The 19,147-nt window shown below is 36.7% G+C and overlaps 1 protein-coding gene across 1 annotated transcript in view; it reads left to right on the plus strand.

Annotated features, from left to right (window-relative positions):
• The window catches only part of PTCHD4 (patched domain containing 4), a 172,907-nt gene extending 157,947 nt beyond the window's left edge, over positions 1-14,960 (plus strand). Inside the window, exon 3 of the mRNA XM_037844361.1 lies at positions 13,327-14,960. Coding sequence (XP_037700289.1) covers positions 13,327-14,960 — 1,634 coding nt within the window. The remainder of the gene's footprint in view (positions 1-13,326) is intronic.
• The last annotated feature ends 4,187 nt before the right edge of the window (positions 14,961-19,147 follow it).

The following is a 19,147-nucleotide window of genomic DNA, read 5'->3' on the forward strand; positions in this document are numbered from 1 at the left end:
ACCAGTAACAGTAATGAAGAGACTGGTCTGGAGAAGATAGAAAGCAACATGATAATGTCTCCAATATTTCAAGGATGGATATGTGACAGAATATTCCAGAGGATGCAATTGGGAACAGTGTTTGAAAATTCTGGAAATACCAATTAAAACTCTAAATATAGAACTTTCTAATTTCAGAAAACATATGGGCATCATATGTACTTCTTGAGCACGTGGAAGGAGTACACACATCAGGGAGATGGTTGAGTATGCCTCCTGCTCTAAGATTTTAGGAGGTTAAGAACAAGATTGTGGACATTTTTCTCATGCTGTTACATGGAGTACCGTGATTTGTGTATGGAAGATGTTTAATATCTGCTGATTAGTTCATTGATTTATTTGAGATGTAGGCTACTGTATTATTTAATCAGGGTTCTCTAGGGAAATGAAACAGGAGCTATCTGTAAATATTATGAGATTTTTTTATTAAAAAAAAATTTCATAGGACAGGCGGCAAGCTGGAACTCTGATGAAGGTATTCTATGAATTCCCTAGGAGAAGCTGGCTGGCCGAAGTAGAGATGTAAATTCTCTCTTCTGACTGCTGAAATCGTTCTTTCTCTTTTCAAAGCCTTCAGCTGATCAAATGAGACATTTCTAATTGTTGAAAGCAGCTATAATCAGCCATAGATGTAATCAACTTACTGATGATTTAATTCCATGAAATGTCCTCACAGCAACAATCATGCCAGTGTTTGCTTAACAGTTGGACACCATGACCTTGCCAAGTTGACACATGAACTTAACCTTCATACCTATTTCATTGAAGACCCCTATCCCAGTGAAATCTTGGAAATTGTCAAAAAGAAAATACTTTACAAGGTACTGACATACTTTCATCAGCAATTTAGTTAATATTCAGGGCCCTGAAATGTGGTCACTTAATTATAGGTGAAAATGTTAGGAAAATAATGTGGACATGTTTTTTTTAATTGCTGAAATAGTCCTAGAGTTTTTATCTATCTCTCAGTATTAGAAACCTTCAGATCATTTTTCCAACCTTCTTGATCATCCTGCCTTGGAGTCCAGTTAAACTGTTTCATAGTTATCCAAGAGTTTTCATTCGATTGTGTCATATTTAGTGTTTCTTGATTAATTTTTGCCTGATGGAAATGAGCAGGGCAAAGTCCATGAGGTTTATCAAGAGGGAAAGAAGGAATAGACTTATCACAAGAAAGCTGTAAGAATTCCCTACAACTCTTATTTATTGAAGCTGTGTTCAGTGGCCTGGTGTGTTATCTTGAAAAACTGCCATTTCTATTGTTAACTTCAAGAATGGATCACAGAAGTATGTTTTAGTATACTATGAACATACAGCTAAGACCCCAAATTAGTGTTCATCCTTAAATTTAAAAAAATGAGGGCTAGTATTTATTGAGTTTTTAATATGTTCCAAGGACTACAGTAGACACTCATTGGAGATTATCTCAGCAACACTATGAGGTAGATACTTGCATTCTCTGTTCTGCGTGCAAGGAAACTGACTTGGAGAGGTTATTTGTTGAAGAGCCTGTGTTGGGAACACCTCTATGTGCTACTCTCTGCCCCACCCCACCCCTTACTCCCACCCTCTCTCCCTGCCTTCAGGAATTAACACCAAACATTTTCTGAGACCATTCCTGTTTATAAATTTACTTCATGGTAAGGCCAAGTGAAGCTATGGACTCCTTCAAGAGAGACAGATTACAAGAAAATATGTTGAGAAGAGAGCCTTTTCAACTGAAAAGGGAGTCTATACTCAACAGAGATACATTTGAGGTACATCCCGTTCTATCACTTCTCAGAAGACTTTCTAGCAAAGGTCTTCTTGCCCTATCTGGGATCCAACAACTGCTCCAAAGATTTGCTGTTTTCTCCTTTGGGGAGAAACTCTGGTTTTCTCTGTGAATCACATAATAAATTAGACGCTAAAAATCCCCCTTTCCATTTTTCTCCTGCTAAATGAAAGCAACTCTATTGGGTTATTCTGAATGAGAACATATATATGTATAAGGAATGCCTCAATTAGTTGAATCTAACTATCTAAAACCCTTTATAAATCAGCATTTTTTCCACAATTAACTTCTAAACTTCCTCTATAATTTCAAATTTTTCCATAATTTACTTCAGAATAATAATCAGGGAAGAAGCACTCTATCCTAGGCCTGGTATACATTTTATCCACACTCCCACACTTTCTACAACTATATGATATTTAATAATAGTTAACATTTATGGGAGCACTAGTTGTATGCCATGTATTTGTACTAAGGGATCTATATGCCTGTGTCTCCTTTAACACAACAATCCTTTGAAGCAGATATGGCTATTCTTCCCATTTTATAGATTAGTAAATTGAGTCATAGTAAGTTAATTTGCTGAAGGTCACTGTGTGGTGTTGAAGTCCTAACCCCAATACCTGTGAATGTGACCTTATTTGGAAATAGAGTCTTTGCAGATGTAACAAGTAAAGATGAGGTCATAGTGAATTAGGGTGAGCCCTAAATCTAGTGACTGGTGTCCTTGAAAGGAGAAATATATTCAGACATACACACACACACACACACAGAGAGAGAGAGAGAGAGAGAGAGAGAGAGAAAACAGCTATGTGAAGACAGAGATAGAAATTGTAGTGATGCAATTAGAAACCAAGGATGGCCAGCAACTACCAGAATCTGGAAAAGGCAAGGAAGGATTCTTTCCTAGAGCCTTCAGAGGGAGTGTGGCTCTGCTGATATATTGAGTTCAGATCTCTGACCTCCAGAACTATGAGAGTACAAACTTCTGTTGTTTTAGGCCACCCAGTTTTTGTACTTTGTTATGGCAGTCCTAAGAATTTAACACAGTCACACATCTAATTTATTATCATTTACAATAGTGTGGAGATTTAAAACCACAGAGCCCAAAGCTTCAATCAGTATACCATAATGCCCCTGATTATTGGTGCTTAAAATAATCATTCTGAAGTATATTATTTAACAAATAATAACAGCTAATATTCCCTAAGGGCTTCCTCTGTGCCAGATACTGCTCTAAGCATGTTACAATCATTATCTCATTTAAACTTCACATGAACTCTTTAAAATTGGTGCCATTTTAATTCCTCTTTTCCATATAGGGAAACTGAGGCACAGAGCAGTTGAAGTAAAACCATACATCAGGCATCATGCAGTGATAGAGCCAGAACTGGAACCAGATGCCTAATTCCAGAGTGCATATTTTAAATTGCTGCATACACTGCCTTTTCTTTTCCTCTTTTTAGTACTGGATACAGAAAATGCATACAGGTCTAATGCATTTTCGAAAGATCTTCCCTAATAAAGTTAATCAACCAATAAAAATTGAATCAAAAAGGAAGTTCTGGATGGTTTATTCAATGACTATTCAAATGATCAGAACGATCCAATTCCTGAGCTTTCTGGTTAATTGAATTTCCACTGGCTTTAGGCCATTCTGTTCAGGGAGAATTCCTCTTCCTGCAATGTTTTTATTTCATTTCCCTCTGTGAGAAAGCCAGCAGCAAATACTCAGGGATGCCCCAGAAAGCTTGCCCTTTGAAGTAGTGTGCTTTTATCAAGCATTTGTGCTACATCTTTTAAGATTTCTCTTGAATGCTGTTTATAGAAACCCAAACTAAGCATAATTTAAATTTGCTAAGATTCCTTCCATTTTAAAGGTATTTCCTAATGATTGAATCAGACATTTCAAAAGCATGCTCTCAATACATTATGAAGTATCACCCAGCTCTTAGTGATGCAGATATCCTAAGTCATCATCATTTTTTTACTCTTTGTTGGATAGAAGATCCCCAAGGCTTGTAATTAATGAACTGTTAAATTCAAACCTATGTATGTGATGTGGGTCCCAAATCAGACAAATAGAAGTTACTACACTTCAAAGTGATGGCATTTTACAATATCTCCCTAGTGGGTGGGACTCAGGAAATATCCTTCAAATGAATGAATGAATTATTTCTAATTAATTTTAGTTCTTTAAATCTAATTAGCTCAATAAATGCTATGATTATCTTCATTTTCCTTCCTATAAGTGCTTGCAATTTACTATTTTCTTCTCTTATCTGATCTATTTGTAGTCTTGTTTTTTTAACATATATTTGTGTTTAGTTCCTAAACTACCAATCCATTCTTTTGCAGATAGTAAGATTTTCAGCTCCCCTTAAATTTTCCATATTTAAGGGGATATTAAGCATATTTAAATTTATGCTCTATTCTGCCTAAAGCAGCGTTACCTTTTAGTTCCACATGACTTTTCCTCCTATATTAATCTCTACGTTTTCTTCTTCTCAGAACATCTTCCCACTTCCCATATGCCCAACTGGCATTCTCTTTCCAGTAAGAACACAACTAAAATATTACTTTCCCCCAATAAACCATCCCTTTTCCTAGGAGCAAGGCTTGGAAATTCACATCTTCCATGGCTTAACTCTTACCCAATGCCCCTGCTCTAACTCATATATTTGGTGAAACAACTTAGAAAGTCAGTAACAATAACAAAACTTTGAACTTATTTCATTTCATTCCAAAACTATGTATTATTTATTATAAAATGCCAATGACCTGCAGCCAAAGACCACTGGCAATATACCTCTAGTTGAACAAATTTACATTTATTGACTCATAGCATTGAGGAAGAACACACACCATGAGGAATCATGGAACATTTCAGGAAGAGGGTATGAGGATGGACTTATTATAGGGTTGGTTTTTGCTAGGTAGGCAATTTGGAAGAAGGTTCAGGAAAGTAGGGCTTTGCTCTAGGTTGGTTACTGTCAGGAAGAGAGGGTAATTCTATGACCAGTTATCTTAATAATTCTTATATGTAGAAGATGAGAAGGCCAGAGGAAGACTAAAGCTGTGACTGGTAGAGAAGCTCAGTTGCTCCTACTATCTTCAACAAGGAGATGTTTGTTGTATTTTTTTTTGTCTGGGACAATGTTTGTGTTTTGTTTGTGCTTATACATGATTCTGGAATGGTTTTGTTTTGTATCCACCCATAATGGTCCCAGAGCAGCCTTGTCTAACGGTGTTCTCTGAGATTGTGGTCATCAGGACAACATTACTACTCGCTGTGAGTGCCAGACCAGCTCCTAGCAACACCAAGGCCTGCCTGGCGGCACCTAATTGTCAGGGCCTGCTTTTTTCCTTCCCAAAAATAATACATATTCACTTAATAAATTTGGGAAAGCATGGAAATGATTGAGAAGAAAGTGAAATGCTCCTTGATAGTCTTTTTCCCCCCTGAACAGGAATATCAGGGAGAGGAAAAGAACAAGAAAGCAAGTCATGATGTGATGATGTGTGCTGGCTCTGCAGTGGTGCTTCAGCTCTTGGCAGCACCAAGGCCCTGCATTCAGGGAAGCTGAAAAGAGACCATAGGGATGCCCCAGAGAAGCCAACTCAGCTGTGGTGGTAAAGATGTCAGTAACAAAGCTATATTCAGAAGCTGGCATGCCAAGTCAGATGAGTCGGAGTGTTCTCCATGGCGAATACCCTGCAGTTTGCCATTCAATGTAGTAGTTACTGTGTGCCAAACACATATATTAACTTATTTAAAACTCATAACAATCCTGTGAAATAGAGCCCATTGCTACTACAATTTATAGATGAGGAAACTGAAATACAGAGAAGTTTTTTAAAAAATGAAATCTGTTCAAGGTCACAGAGCTAAAAAGTAGGATTAAACTCAAGCAGCCTTATCTGAGGTATGTGCTCCTAACCACAATATCAAATAATGTTACTTACTTGTCTGCCCACTTTGAGTATTAGAACCTTGGCTCTAATTGTAGTTTGTGTGTGTGTGTGTGTGTGCATACACACATAAACATATATACATATGCACACACACACATCCACATACACAAATATATCTGCATATACATATGCTAGAATTTTTTAAATTTTGGGTTTATGTAGAACTGTAGAATAGTTGAAAATGACTGTAAACTCTGGAATGAGACTATATTCTTTCTTCTATATATTAATATATGTATAAAATATACAACAGCTCTGAATATCAAACAATGTAAATCTGTTATTTCATTCCATTTTTTATTAGGGATAATAGAGTCCTGTAACTTCCTGCTAAGTGATAAGGGACAAGTATCTGTTCAGATTCATTTTGAATTCCTTTTTTCTTTGCATTAACCTCTCTGCTTCTCTGTGTTTTGCCCTGCCCCATTCTGCACAGCAATGGAAACATTTTGAGAGGATTCACTTCCTGCTTAAGGGCAACACTAAGTTAGACCCCTGCTCATTGCATATCATCCAAATTTTCCAGGTAATACCATTAAATATGGCCCTGACAACAGCAACTTGGAGAATTCTTATGGAATAACTTCTAACCAATGTCTTTGTGGGCTACATAGGCAAAAGAAGCAAAAGCCTTGGCCATTCTTTATGAACTGAATGACTTTATGAGGTCTTACTAATCATCTAGAACCTTTGTTCTAGCTGAGAGTTTATTCAAAGCAGACAGTCTACAAATGTACACTTACCATCTCTGGGCTAGGCAAATAGGGATTAGAAAATGTCTTTTAAAAAATGCATCTCTTAGATAGCAGGATCTCATTTCTACCTAACCAAATAGCAACTTAGAGAAAATTCTTTCATTGCATATTCCATTCTCTATTAGATGTTCAAAATGATGAGCCAGGCAAATTAAGGAATTACAGATTAGTCTCCAAACTGGGCATCATTGATGTCTATCACCTCCTCTGCAACAGATCATTAAATAGCACTTAACCATCTTTATCAAGAAAATGAGGCAAATTATATCTATTTCACAAAATTCTGTGCTGAATAAGGGACTGCTAATAATAATTATTGTAAGAATGTAGCAAAATATCTTTAAAACTAGATGCAGATTATTACCAATTCAGTTTCATATTTACTGAGCACTTACTGTGTGCCAAATAATTGGAATGCAAAGATAGAAAAGATGGGTCCCTGCCCTAGACAATGAGGAGCTTAAAGACTGGTGTGAAAAATAAGCCACCAATGGATAATTTCAGTTGAGTGTAGTGAGAAGAGGCTTCTAAAGTGGTGGAGTAGAGATGACGGTGACAAAGGAAAGGTGTTAGAAATCGGATGTTTGGGTGGTATCTTAAACATCTAAGAAGGAATCAGCAACATAGGAGAAGAGATCCCATATAATGCCAAACAAATGAAATGCTAACTCAAAAATGCTTTTACAATATCCAGATATTTTTTTCAGCTACCCAGCTGGTATAATTGACTGGGATTTTTTTTTTCCTGATGGCCTAAAAGCCCAATAAAACATCAAAATGCTCTTTCCACCTGAGCTCAGGAGGGATGTCCACAAACAAGATTATTGAAAGCATAGCTAACCAAAGCAGAAATAATTGCAAAGAGAAAGTAGAAAACTTTCTCTGGAGCAGATTGTGAGAAGGAGTTTGTTTGCTTGTTTGTTTGTTTACCTCTGTTTCTTTCATCTCTGATGTAGGTGTCAAAGTATCATGTCCTGCTGAGGGCTTAGGGTGTTCAAGTGAAAGAGCAGACCCACCAGATCTTCCTGAGGCAAACGCAGAGGATTCTACTTCTGTTGATTAGAAAGAATTAAAAACCAACAGACGGAGCTTAGTAATTCAATATAGCCATGGATAATCCACTAGGGATTGCTAATTGAGTCAGTTACAGTTAGTTCTGAGTGGATTTGATCTTTGTTAAAACTATTTTCTTTGGAATTTTGAGTTTTAGAAAGATTGGGTTTGGGATTAAAATGGCACATGTAAAATTTGTATTAGGTTCACAGGAGAACAGCATAGCTTTGAAAAAAGACATTTTAGGCCTAGCCATGTCACCAGAGAATTTTCCTACTGCAGTGTTTTGTGAAATCACAGCGTGGAAGTTTACACTGCCAGAGGAGTTTAGAGAAATGACGTTAAATGTGGCTTGGAATCAGTTCTCAGAGAAGATCCATCTCACTTTAGAATTCAGTTTATTTGTTGGAGAGTGATTACTTGAGGATCAGATGGAATTATAACCAGTTCTGTGTATTGTTCAGCTCCCTTAGGACAGAAGTCAGTTTTGTTTGGTATCAAAAATAGTTGTTTTGTTTTAAACATTTAAAAAACTTTCTCTTACAGACCTGTACCACTACCACCAGAAGAACTTACATGAATCTTCTTTTTTTAACTTTTCTCAATATTAAATAGCAGAGCCTTCTAAAATATTGTTAAATAGGGTAGGTTAGCAAGCTGCCATTTAAATTTTCCTCATTAATACATAATGCTGCCATTTGATTTCATTTAGAAAGAGGTCTCCCCAAAAACATCCCTTAAGACTTTTGGAACATTAAATAAAATGTACATTTCATACAATAACTTAAACTGCTGTACCAGCAAGCTAATATTTGCTGAAGGAAAAATAAATCACAATTATAAACATTAGAAACACAAGCACCTCCTCCTAGCTTTTAGGTGTCTGTGCCTTTTCATGTTATTCCTTCAGTCTGGACTGCCCTTAACACCATCCCCTGCCAACAAAACCTTTTGGAATTGTCTCTGATTCCTCCAAATTAATCAGCTGAATTTTCCCAGGACACAACATCCATCCCTACTTAGCAAGAATGCAATTCTTCCTTACATGTCAGTTAACTGCTTTCATATATATCTCCCTCACCAGGAAGGAACTTGAATCAACTTATTGATAAAACAAGCTGATGTCTTAGGTAGAGATTAAAAATTTTGGCTGGAAAACTGGACAAAATTAAAGAACAGTCAGGACTGGGTTCCTGGGAATTAATATAATGAAAATGGTCCAGGTCGTTGCTCAATGGAGTAAATCACACTCATGCCTGATCCATGCATCATCACAATCTGAGATGGTAGGCCTACAGTGTCTTGGTTTGGGTGCCTTGTTTAGATTTGAATTGGACTCTTAGAGTAATGGTGCAACAAAAGGGTATAAAAGATGTTATTAGAAAAAGCAAGGAAGAGAGCTAATGCTCCTTCCAAGCAAGTAGAGGCTTAGGAGATTGTTCCCTCCTCAGCATGGGAACCAAGTAAAAAGTAGGAAACCAAGAAAGAAGCCCAGTCTTACAGATTGAGAAAATGCTACCAAGATTAGAAAGCAGGCTCTCCAGAGCTGACAGGTCTACTGGATATAGCAGCAAGAGTAACTCCAAATCCTAATTTCTCCTGGGTAAGAGGCAAGTTATGCGAAATAACTATTTAAGTAGCTAGCTAGCTATCTAGATGGATAGATGAACAGATGGATGGATGGATGGATGGATGGTTGGATGGAGTTTAGTAAATAAATAAGTAAATGGAAGAAATACACAAAATTGTTAACAGCAGTTTTCTGGGTTATGGGCTATGTAATAATTTTTCTCCATTATTTTCTGTCTTTCCCATATTTTCTATGGGTCTGTGTCCTTGATTTCATATTTAGAAAAAGTTGATTACATATATATGTGTATGCATGGGTGTGTATATTATGTTTACTTTTTTGGTTAAACCAATAATTCTCAATCAGACATAATTTTTGTCCCCCAAGAGACATTTGGCAATGTTTGGAGATATTTTCGTTGTCAGAACTAGGGGTATATGCTACTGGTATCTCATGGATAGAGGCCAGTACAAAAAATAAGCTTGCCCAAATATCAGTGGTGCCAAAGTTGAAAAACCCTGGGTTAAATAAATAGAAGTATTATAAATAGCTGTCTCTCCCTACAATTAATTCCATTGATATTGTTCCTGGTAATTTCACATTTAAATTTATTTTTATATCTAAAAGCCTTAGGAGCTTCTAACATTTTAATAAATACAGCCATTGTATATGTATCATTGAGGGTTCAAAATAACCAAATCATTTAATTTATTTTCATATTATAGCATAATTTCTCATTAAATAAAACTAGAAGTAATATATGCAAAAAAAGTCTTATTTTTATATTTTCTTCCTAATCTTTGTCCCTGTTTATTTAATCATATAGATGGTTTTGTCAAGGGACATAAGTGACAATATTTTTTCCGTGTATATATCCCTAATTTTGAAGGAATTGAATTAGAATCGATAATCTCTGTCTCCAAATTATCCAAGTAAAAATGACCTTATGCATTGAAAGATGTTGAAAAATACTATTTCTTGCTTACCTTTATATCTTATATATTGGCTAGCATAGTTCCTTTTATATAGCAAATTCTAAATAAATTTACAAATAAATATATTGAATTGAGTTAAATAATGTATAGCTCTTACAGAAACAATTAACATAAGTATAAAAACACATAATGAATTTTAGAGTACGTAATAAGAAGGGATATATTTTGTGGACTCAAGAATTGAAGTTGATTTCATTCAATACAAAGTTAGTGGGCATCTTCTGGATATCTATCACTTTGTCAGATGTTCTGCAGAGTACAAAAGTATCATAAAATGCATTCCTTGGCCTTGAAGAATTTGCAATCTAACCAAAGAGATGGAACATAGCCTGAGAAAACCATTTTGTTCCAGAATAAAACAACATGTGACTGAGTGCTAAAATGAGTAACTAATTAGTATAAAAATAGTTAAAGGAACAGAAAAAAAATCAAGATGTCTGGCATGGTCAGCGATGGCTTCATGGAAAAGTTGAGTACTGAGCTGGCCCTTAACAGATCAACCAGCTATAAAATGGAAGGTATTGTAAGGCAGAGAAATTAGCATGAGTAAAGCTGAGAAGGTAAGACAGGGCTGGTTCATAGGACAGTGAGAAGACTACCCTGGCTGTAGCTGGTAATAAATGTGAACTGCTCTCATATGGCCAGATTACAGTGAGGATCAAATGGATGTGTATCAATAGGAATACCCTGTAAAACCTCTAAACGTGTGAGTAGGGTAAAAGCATGCCATTTCAAACAAAGTTTAGAAATTGTGCATTCAATCTCTTTCATTCTTAAAGTAGTTACTTGACCTAATATGGTTTAACCTCTTCCCACATATACAGATCTTTGTACTATATAAAGCAAAAATCTGGCCTATATAGTGTTCCTAATGCTCCATAAAAGTGACCGTTAGCAAAGGTAAGCCAAATTTAGCCATAGTGCCACATAGCCTTTCCCCCTTGTGACTACAAAGATAGCAAGAGTCCTCATTTCTGAAGAGAGGTGCTCCAATTAAAGAATTCTTTCAATTACCCTAACCATTATCCTAATATTATATTTTAATAAAGAGAATTAGACAGCAAGGATTCTGTTTGGTCAAGAAATTGTGCAGAAGATAGAAATGAGCAATCAATGTTGTCTGTTAAGAATCATTACACTTAATTTAAATGCACATATATATTGAACTTGTGATAAAATGCAAAAAGGAAGAAATTAGAACAACAACAACAAAAAAAAAAAAAAACTTGCCTTTTACCTAAGTGCAAATTTCATGACCTATTCTGTTTGTCAGGGACCCCCAGGATAATTTCATCCTTCTTGACTAGAGACTCAGAACTGAGAACTTTGGAGAATAAATATGATTTATATTTGGAGTAACAACACCAATGCCTAACTCCTTTCGATAACAATTAGTAATTCAGAACAATTACCAAATTGATTGACCAATGTATCTTAATAACCAAAGATTAACATCAAATACATTAAAACCTACATACACTATAATCAAATTAACTTAGACCCCATAAAACAGGTTTTGGCAAATGCAAACTCACCTACAAAACCAACTTTTTCAGTTAACAATAGGTTCAGCTGTGTATAACAGCCTTATTCACAGTGGCTTAGTCAAATAAAGATTTGGTTTTCTTACTTTAAGGAGAATTCCAGAGTATAGCAGGCTAGGGTTTCTTATTGGTAGCTCCATAATACCATTTAGGGCAAAGCCCCTTCTAGTTCAGTATCCTTAGATGAGTTCCAATTATATGGCATTGGCCAGAATGTGTCACATGGACCCCCCCTAGTTGAAAGGGAGGTTGGGAAATAAAGTTTTTAATTATGCATGTTGCTGCCTCAACAGCATAAATTCAGAGTGGTTAGTAAGGCCCCAGCTATTATAATATGTTGGTTAATGTACCATTAAGTGAATTGGTCTCTAACACGTAACGTCAATAGCTAGATGCCACAAAAAGTCCGTTTTTCATGATTTCTTAAACTAGGTCATTTTGTGCCTTTAAGCTATATCTTCATCTAATGGATTTCTTGGAGAACAGCCTGAGCACAGCTTGTAACCATTCACAGAAAAGATTCCTGTGTAGTATTCTTATGCTGGCAAGGGCAAGACTGCTCTGTGAAGGTTTCCACTCACTTAGAAAGTTACCAATTGATGTGGCATAGATGATAATTGACAGTCAATTTAGGAAAGTGAAAGAAAGGGAAATTGCAGGTATGGTGTAATAGCTTTGCTTTCCCAGTTGCTTTCTTTCTGCTTTGCCTAGCAAGAGAGCAAGTGGCAATATCTAAACGGTTGTCCAATTCCTGGAAATAACAGCTGAAGACCTAACAGATACTGTCATATGGTAGATGCTCAATTAATATTTGCTGATTTTTTTTTTTTTTGCCTATTACCCTTATCTAAGAGTGCACAGAAATCGATTAAAAAGCAGCACTCTTCATCCACTTTAATAAGGAAATCAAAAACATTTAGCCAGCATTCACTCTGTGTGAATTAAAGTCCTGTGAGGAGCCCAAAGGAAGGGAAGTGCTTGTGGTGACCTCTTAAGGTCTTGCCCTGTCTTTTGGCCTGGCAATTTATTTTTTACTCACTTCCAATGTTAATTAATCAAATCTATGCGATTCTGTTTCTAAGCCATTTGGCCACCAAGCAGATTATCAACATTGTAAAATCAACTTAAATCCATTTTTAAATGTTTAAAATCATCTTGTAATTTCCTAAATCAGCATACAAATCAGCTTTAAATGGGCGTTACAGATTATCAGTCAATGAATCAGTTGACCAGCCACCTGAATTATGTTAAGAGGAAAGTGAAAATGCACAGGTAAGAGCTCCTGCCCTTGACAATCTGCGATCTGTTTAGGGAGTCAATATGAGTGGAGGGGAAAGTAATCACTTAATAATGTAATATTATAGATACAACTCATCAAATTAATAGAACAGACAACAAATATTTCATTGTGCCTAGAATACCAGTAAATTTGGACTGAGCTAAACCAGAAATACGCATAAAATATATCCTGTTGTGTAACTCAAATTTTGAGGCCCTGTTAGACAGTCCATAGCACTCTGAAGGTTAGAGTATAAAGTACTATTTGGCATGAATTCACTTGACCAAAGGAAGAAACTTAAAAAAAAAAAAAATTATTTGCTCTTTTTTTTTTTAACATTAGGTCACGGAACAAAAGGAATATTTGAGCTTCTGTCTGGATGGCGGAGAACCAGAGAGAATTTACCCTTCAAAGACAGAGTAGCAGATGCCTATTCTGATGTGATGGTCACCTATACCATGACCAGTTCCCTGTACTTCATCACCTTTGGCATGGGTGCCAGCCCATTCACAAACATAGAGGCTGTGAAGGTCTTCTGTCAGAACATGTGTGTCTCTATTCTTTTGAACTACTTCTACATTTTCTCCTTCTTTGGCTCCTGTCTGGTCTTTGCTGGCCAACTCGAGCAAAACCGCTACCACAGCATCTTTTGCTGTAAGATCCCTTCTGCAGAATACCTGGACCGCAAACCTGTGTGGTTCCAGACAGTGATGAGTGATGGACACCAACAGACATCCCATCATGAGACTAACCCCTACCAGCACCACTTTATACAGCACTTTCTCCGTGAACATTACAATGAATGGATCACCAATATCTACATGAAGCCATTTGTAGTCATCCTCTATCTCATTTACGCCTCCTTCTCCTTTATGGGATGTCTGCAGATCAGTGACAGAGCCAACATCATCGATCTACTAGCCAGTGATTCTCCAAGCATTTCCTATGCCATGGTTCAACAAAAATATTTCAGCAACTACAGCCCTGTGATAGGATTCTACGTGTATGAGCCCCTGGAGTACTGGAACAGCAGCGTCCAGGAGGACCTAAGGAAACTCTGTAGTGGGTTCACTGCAGTGTCCTGGGTGGAGCAGTATTATCAGTTCCTGAAAGTCAGCAATATCAGTGCCAATAACAAGAGTGACTTCATCAGTGTCCTGCAAAGCTCCTTTTTAAAAAAGCCAGAATTCCAGCATTTTCGGAATGATATCATCTTCTCCAAAGCAGGGGATGAAAACAACATCATTGCTTCTCGCTTGTATCTGGTGGCCAGGACTAGTAGAGACAAGCAGAAGGAAATCATGGAAGTGTTGGAAAAGTTGAGGCCTCTGTCCCTCTCAAAGAGCATTCGATTCATCGTGTTCAACCCTTCCTTTGTTTTCATGGACCACTATGGCTTGTCTGTCAAAGTGCCTGTTCTGATTTCAGGCTTTGGTGTTCTCCTGATGTTAATCCTGACTTTTTTCCTCGTGATCCACCCTCTGGGAAACTTCTGGTTAATTCTTAGCGTCACATCAATTGAGCTGGGCGTTCTGGGCTTAATGACATTATGGAATGTCGACATGGATTGCATTTCTATCTTGTGCCTTATCTACACTTTGAATTTCGCCATTGACCACTGTGCACCACTGCTTTACACGTTTGTATTAGCAACCGAGCACACCCGAACACAATGTATAAAAAGCTCCCTGCAAGAGCATGGGACCGCCATTTTGCAAAACGTTACTTCGTTTCTTATTGGGTTGATCCCCCTCCTATTTGTGCCTTCGAACCTGACCTTTACACTGTTCAAATGCTTGCTGCTCACTGGGGGTTGCACACTGCTGCACTGTTTTGTTATTTTACCTGTGTTTCTAACCTTTTTCCCCCCTTCCAAAAAGCACCACAAGAAAAAGAAGCGTGCCAAACGAAAGGAGAGAGAGGAAATTGAATGCATAGAAATTCAAGAGAACCCTGATCACGTCACCACAGTCTGAGGGGTATAGACTAATGGATTATTTTTCATTTCAAGTATTGCACAATGATGCAGGACGAGTAAAGCTCAGACCTCAGCAGCTTGGGCTGGCCAGGGGTAACAAGGCAAGTCAGATCAAGAATGAATTATTCATGGCACATCAAGGCATCTGCTTTTGGGGGGAGAAAAGAGAATAATAAGAAAGGGGAAGGGAGTTCCTTGAAACCTTGTTCTCCACTAAGGATAAGTTTCTGAACATGATCTTAGAGCTCTTTCAAGGAATGGACCAATCAATGGAGTGTTAAAATCGAAGGCCTAAAGAGCTAACTGCTTTTTAAAAGAATACTTTTAGGAGAGATGGGGAAGAGAGGGAAGGGCTTCTCCAAGTAGGAGAAAAGACATAGAAATGTCACAATTGCCATAGCACTTTTCATATTTGTTTTTTGAACAGATTGGTCAAAGGAAACCTATGCACTTGGGAAGTACATATTTAATCCTATCTAAACCAAAGGACTTCCCAATCCATTTTATGTGTACATATATATGTATATATGCCATATATACATATTCTTAGATTTGTCTTTAGTGTACATTGCGGTTTGTAGGGAGGGAAGTGTCCATTTGCAGGTAGGTTGGCCTTTCTCTATAAAGTCAAAGCAGCCTTGGCCAGATTCACAGACTCACTAATGACCATTCAAAATCAGCTGAAATGTTTCAGCAGCAAGAGTGTTGCTCAACTATGTGATAAGCAAAACAAACAGAGATATGAGTCTATTAGATCCTGCATATCATGTTAGCAGTCTTTGAGAAGCTTACTTTCAATGACGTAGCAAAAAAAAGATGAAAGGCATTTGAATTAATTACCTTGTGGACAGGTACCTCATGTGAAAGCTAAATGGTTCATATGGATTTTAGTTGGCTTTAAATGGCTCTCTGTATTTGGGAAGGCTGATATGGCTGCTTTGAGAGAGTTCACCCAACTGCCCATGAGCACTTTCCACATATTGTCCATAAGTATGTGTTTCAGGGTATGCAAGTGTGTGAGTTGGGGTATTCCATTATATAGCATTCCCAAATAGCTGATGAAAATATACTGCCATGGAATATAGATAATTAACATAGGAGAAAAGAGACATAACTAAGAAACTTGTAGAATGAAATAAAGTAAAATGGAACATCACCCCTCATCATATGCCATTAACTGGTTCTTAACATAAGGAAGATATTCTAAACCTATAAACTCTAGTGTGTTCCTTGCATTAATATTTGGAACATTAACCCAGGCCATGATCACTATAATAGTGGTCACTATAACTACTGCAGTATCATTTTGTAGCTTCCTGTAATATCATCGTTCTTGTTACCTAGAAATTGCTCTTCAGTTGGTCCACCTGCTAGGGTGATCACAGTTCTTCACAGTAGGTATATTAACTGTAACTGCTGCTGAATTCCTTCTCAAAAAAAAAAAAAAATATATACTGAGGCAACTGATTTCATTGAGTTAAAGTTTAAAACTTCCCAGCAGACAGAGAGTCTGCTGGGTGCTTACTTGGATTAAGCCTATGCTTCTTATCTGCAGAAATTTACTAGGAATTGGATTTTCCCATACCAAACAGTAAAATAATTTAATTTTCAGGTAGGACTAAACAAATATCCAATGATTATAAAATCTGCTAGAAAGTTATTTTACCTGGAAGAGGGATATTTCCTACCAACTTTTGTTGCATGTTGCAAATCAAATCTCAACAACGACAGCAAAACTTCTAGATTCAATTCAGAAAAAGAGATACAAATCATTCTATTCTGGTTGCATTGTTTGTAAATGAAGTTGACAAACTGATGAAGTTAAAAAAAACAACAAAACAAGTGTGCTTTTCTAAATGGTTTGCAAGAATTTTGAGGGAAAGAATAGCCTTTAAGATGAAAAGCATACAAACAAATTTTTATTTTATTGAATGGAATTTGTTTTGTCCTACCTTGAGATTATTGAATTTCCAGTAGAAATGATCCATGACTTCCCTACTGTATTCATCTGGATGAAATGTCTATAGATTTGGGTATGAAAATAACTGCGTATAACCATACAGTTATTGTTTCTACCTTATTTAAATTCATGTTATAGATAATCCTATCCTTTTGCCTCATGAACTGCTCTGCTAAGATGAACTGGTATTTGGCACTGCAGACTTCAAGACCATGCTCTCATAACTGAAGTAGAAGTTTTTGAGGAGTTTTGTTTGCTGGGTTGTTTGTTTCGGTAGGGGAGATGTTCCCTCTTTCACAGCATACCCATCAATTTTGAAATTTTGCTTTACGTCCTTTCAAAAGAAGGGATGTAATCAGCTGAGAAATTCCATTAACTATCACTCCATTTCTTTCATCTCTTTGGTCCGTTTTCTCTTGATCACCATATATCATTCCACATGCAAAGAAGACTGGAATGCTTATTTATAAAGAAAGAGTCAAACATGCGAGTTGCCAAATGCATATGGAGATAGTGGCATATACTGCCAAAGAACCAGGACAGTTCTAATATTTCTCCATCCAGACAGAGTCTATTTGGATGGGAAAAAACTGTTTTCTTTTAAGTTATTTCTTCAAGGATCAAAGTGTCTAGGATAAATAGGAATTTTTCATTGTTTGAATAACTAGATGGGTGGCATTTTGGAATTGACATTATCTTTTCCAGGACATCATGGTCCTGTGTAGTGAACTAGCAATAATTTACTGAAATGGAATTCCTTGTTCTGGAAGAGTCAATATGCCACCCAAAATGCCTTAGCTCAGTCCTAGAGGATAATTTAAGCCCTAGAGGAATCTAAATGAGCATCACTGTGAAACAGGTATTTCCAAGAATTCCATTTACTGAATGCCAAGATACTTTCTAAAATATGAGATCATGATTTGCAGGTAACCCACAACCCCAGCCTTTTTTGGTAAGTTGTTTGCGCCTTTCTGTAGTTAATCAAGTCTATTCCCATCGTTCTGTCCACTCGCAAAGTAGTGATGGTATGCAAATTAGGAACTTACCTACTGCCAAAAGATGACCAATCTACTTCTGGAAGAGAAGAAACTTGTGGAAAATATCATAGGTGTGTGGAATATTTTATTTAGTTGAAATGAGTTTTTCCCGTAAAGTGAGAGATTTGTAAAGTTTGCCCAAAAAAAAAACCACACTTCTCCTGGATTTAAACTGGAGTGTGGATTTGTTTCCACTGGTCAGAACTTACATTTGCACTGGAAATTACTGTATGATCTCCACTTTCACTGACGGTAAACAAAATTTCAAAGAGGTATTCACCAAAATTACAGAAAGAGATTTGTTGCAGGAAATAACTTCTGGTTAATTAGCTAAAAGTTAAATTCTTAACTTCTGATGGTTAAAGGTAATCAGATGTTAAGACCATGCTTAACTTTTATAAATGAAAGGTGTGTTTAAATGTCACCCCATGAATTCTTCTAAAGACCATGAACCTCTCTGGAGGTTGTGCATGAATATTCTATGAAAGGAGTATTCTCCTGTGTGGTTGTATCACGTGAGTGTTCTCTTTCCCATTTATTTCCATGGAATTGAGGTTTTATTTTGTGAGATGAGAGGAAGAATTATGGCAAGTGAAACTCCTATAATAGATATTCTTGCACATTGAATTCAAGAGGGTAAGAGCTTTGTCCATTTTGTAATTACTCATTGCACTTTCCCATACTAAGCTAATCATATGTTTGTGGCTATAACTAGGGATTAACTATTGTCATTCAGAATTACATGTATTTTTATAAGTTGACTGTAAATAACATAATTACGGTCACGTATTTTTATGACAAGTAGTTATGAGTGCACGACATTATGCATGCATTGTTACTAGTACATAGAATTTTAAAGACCATTTTCAGGATTATTGCACTTTTTATTAAAATTCTCAAATCATCTATTCATAAATTCCTGGTGGAGTTTGATACCAAAGGTCTAAAATCCACCAAATATTCCATCTTAAGGGAAGAGATTTATGAATTGCCTTCCCTGGGCCTCAATGGCAACAACCTCTTCTAGAATGCCCCCTGGAAAATCCCACAGGCTAACTCTGGCTCCCAGATAAAGGGCCTAGCAAATTCTGTCATTGGTCAGTCATTAAATATACTTTCTTGTCCTGCATTTGCAATCTTATGGCGAACCAGAGAATATAATAACTTGAGACTGGAATTTAGAAGTTG

Source organism: Choloepus didactylus, chromosome 7, assembly GCF_015220235.1.
Source record: "Choloepus didactylus isolate mChoDid1 chromosome 7, mChoDid1.pri, whole genome shotgun sequence".
Lineage (NCBI taxonomy): Eukaryota > Metazoa > Chordata > Mammalia > Pilosa > Megalonychidae > Choloepus > Choloepus didactylus.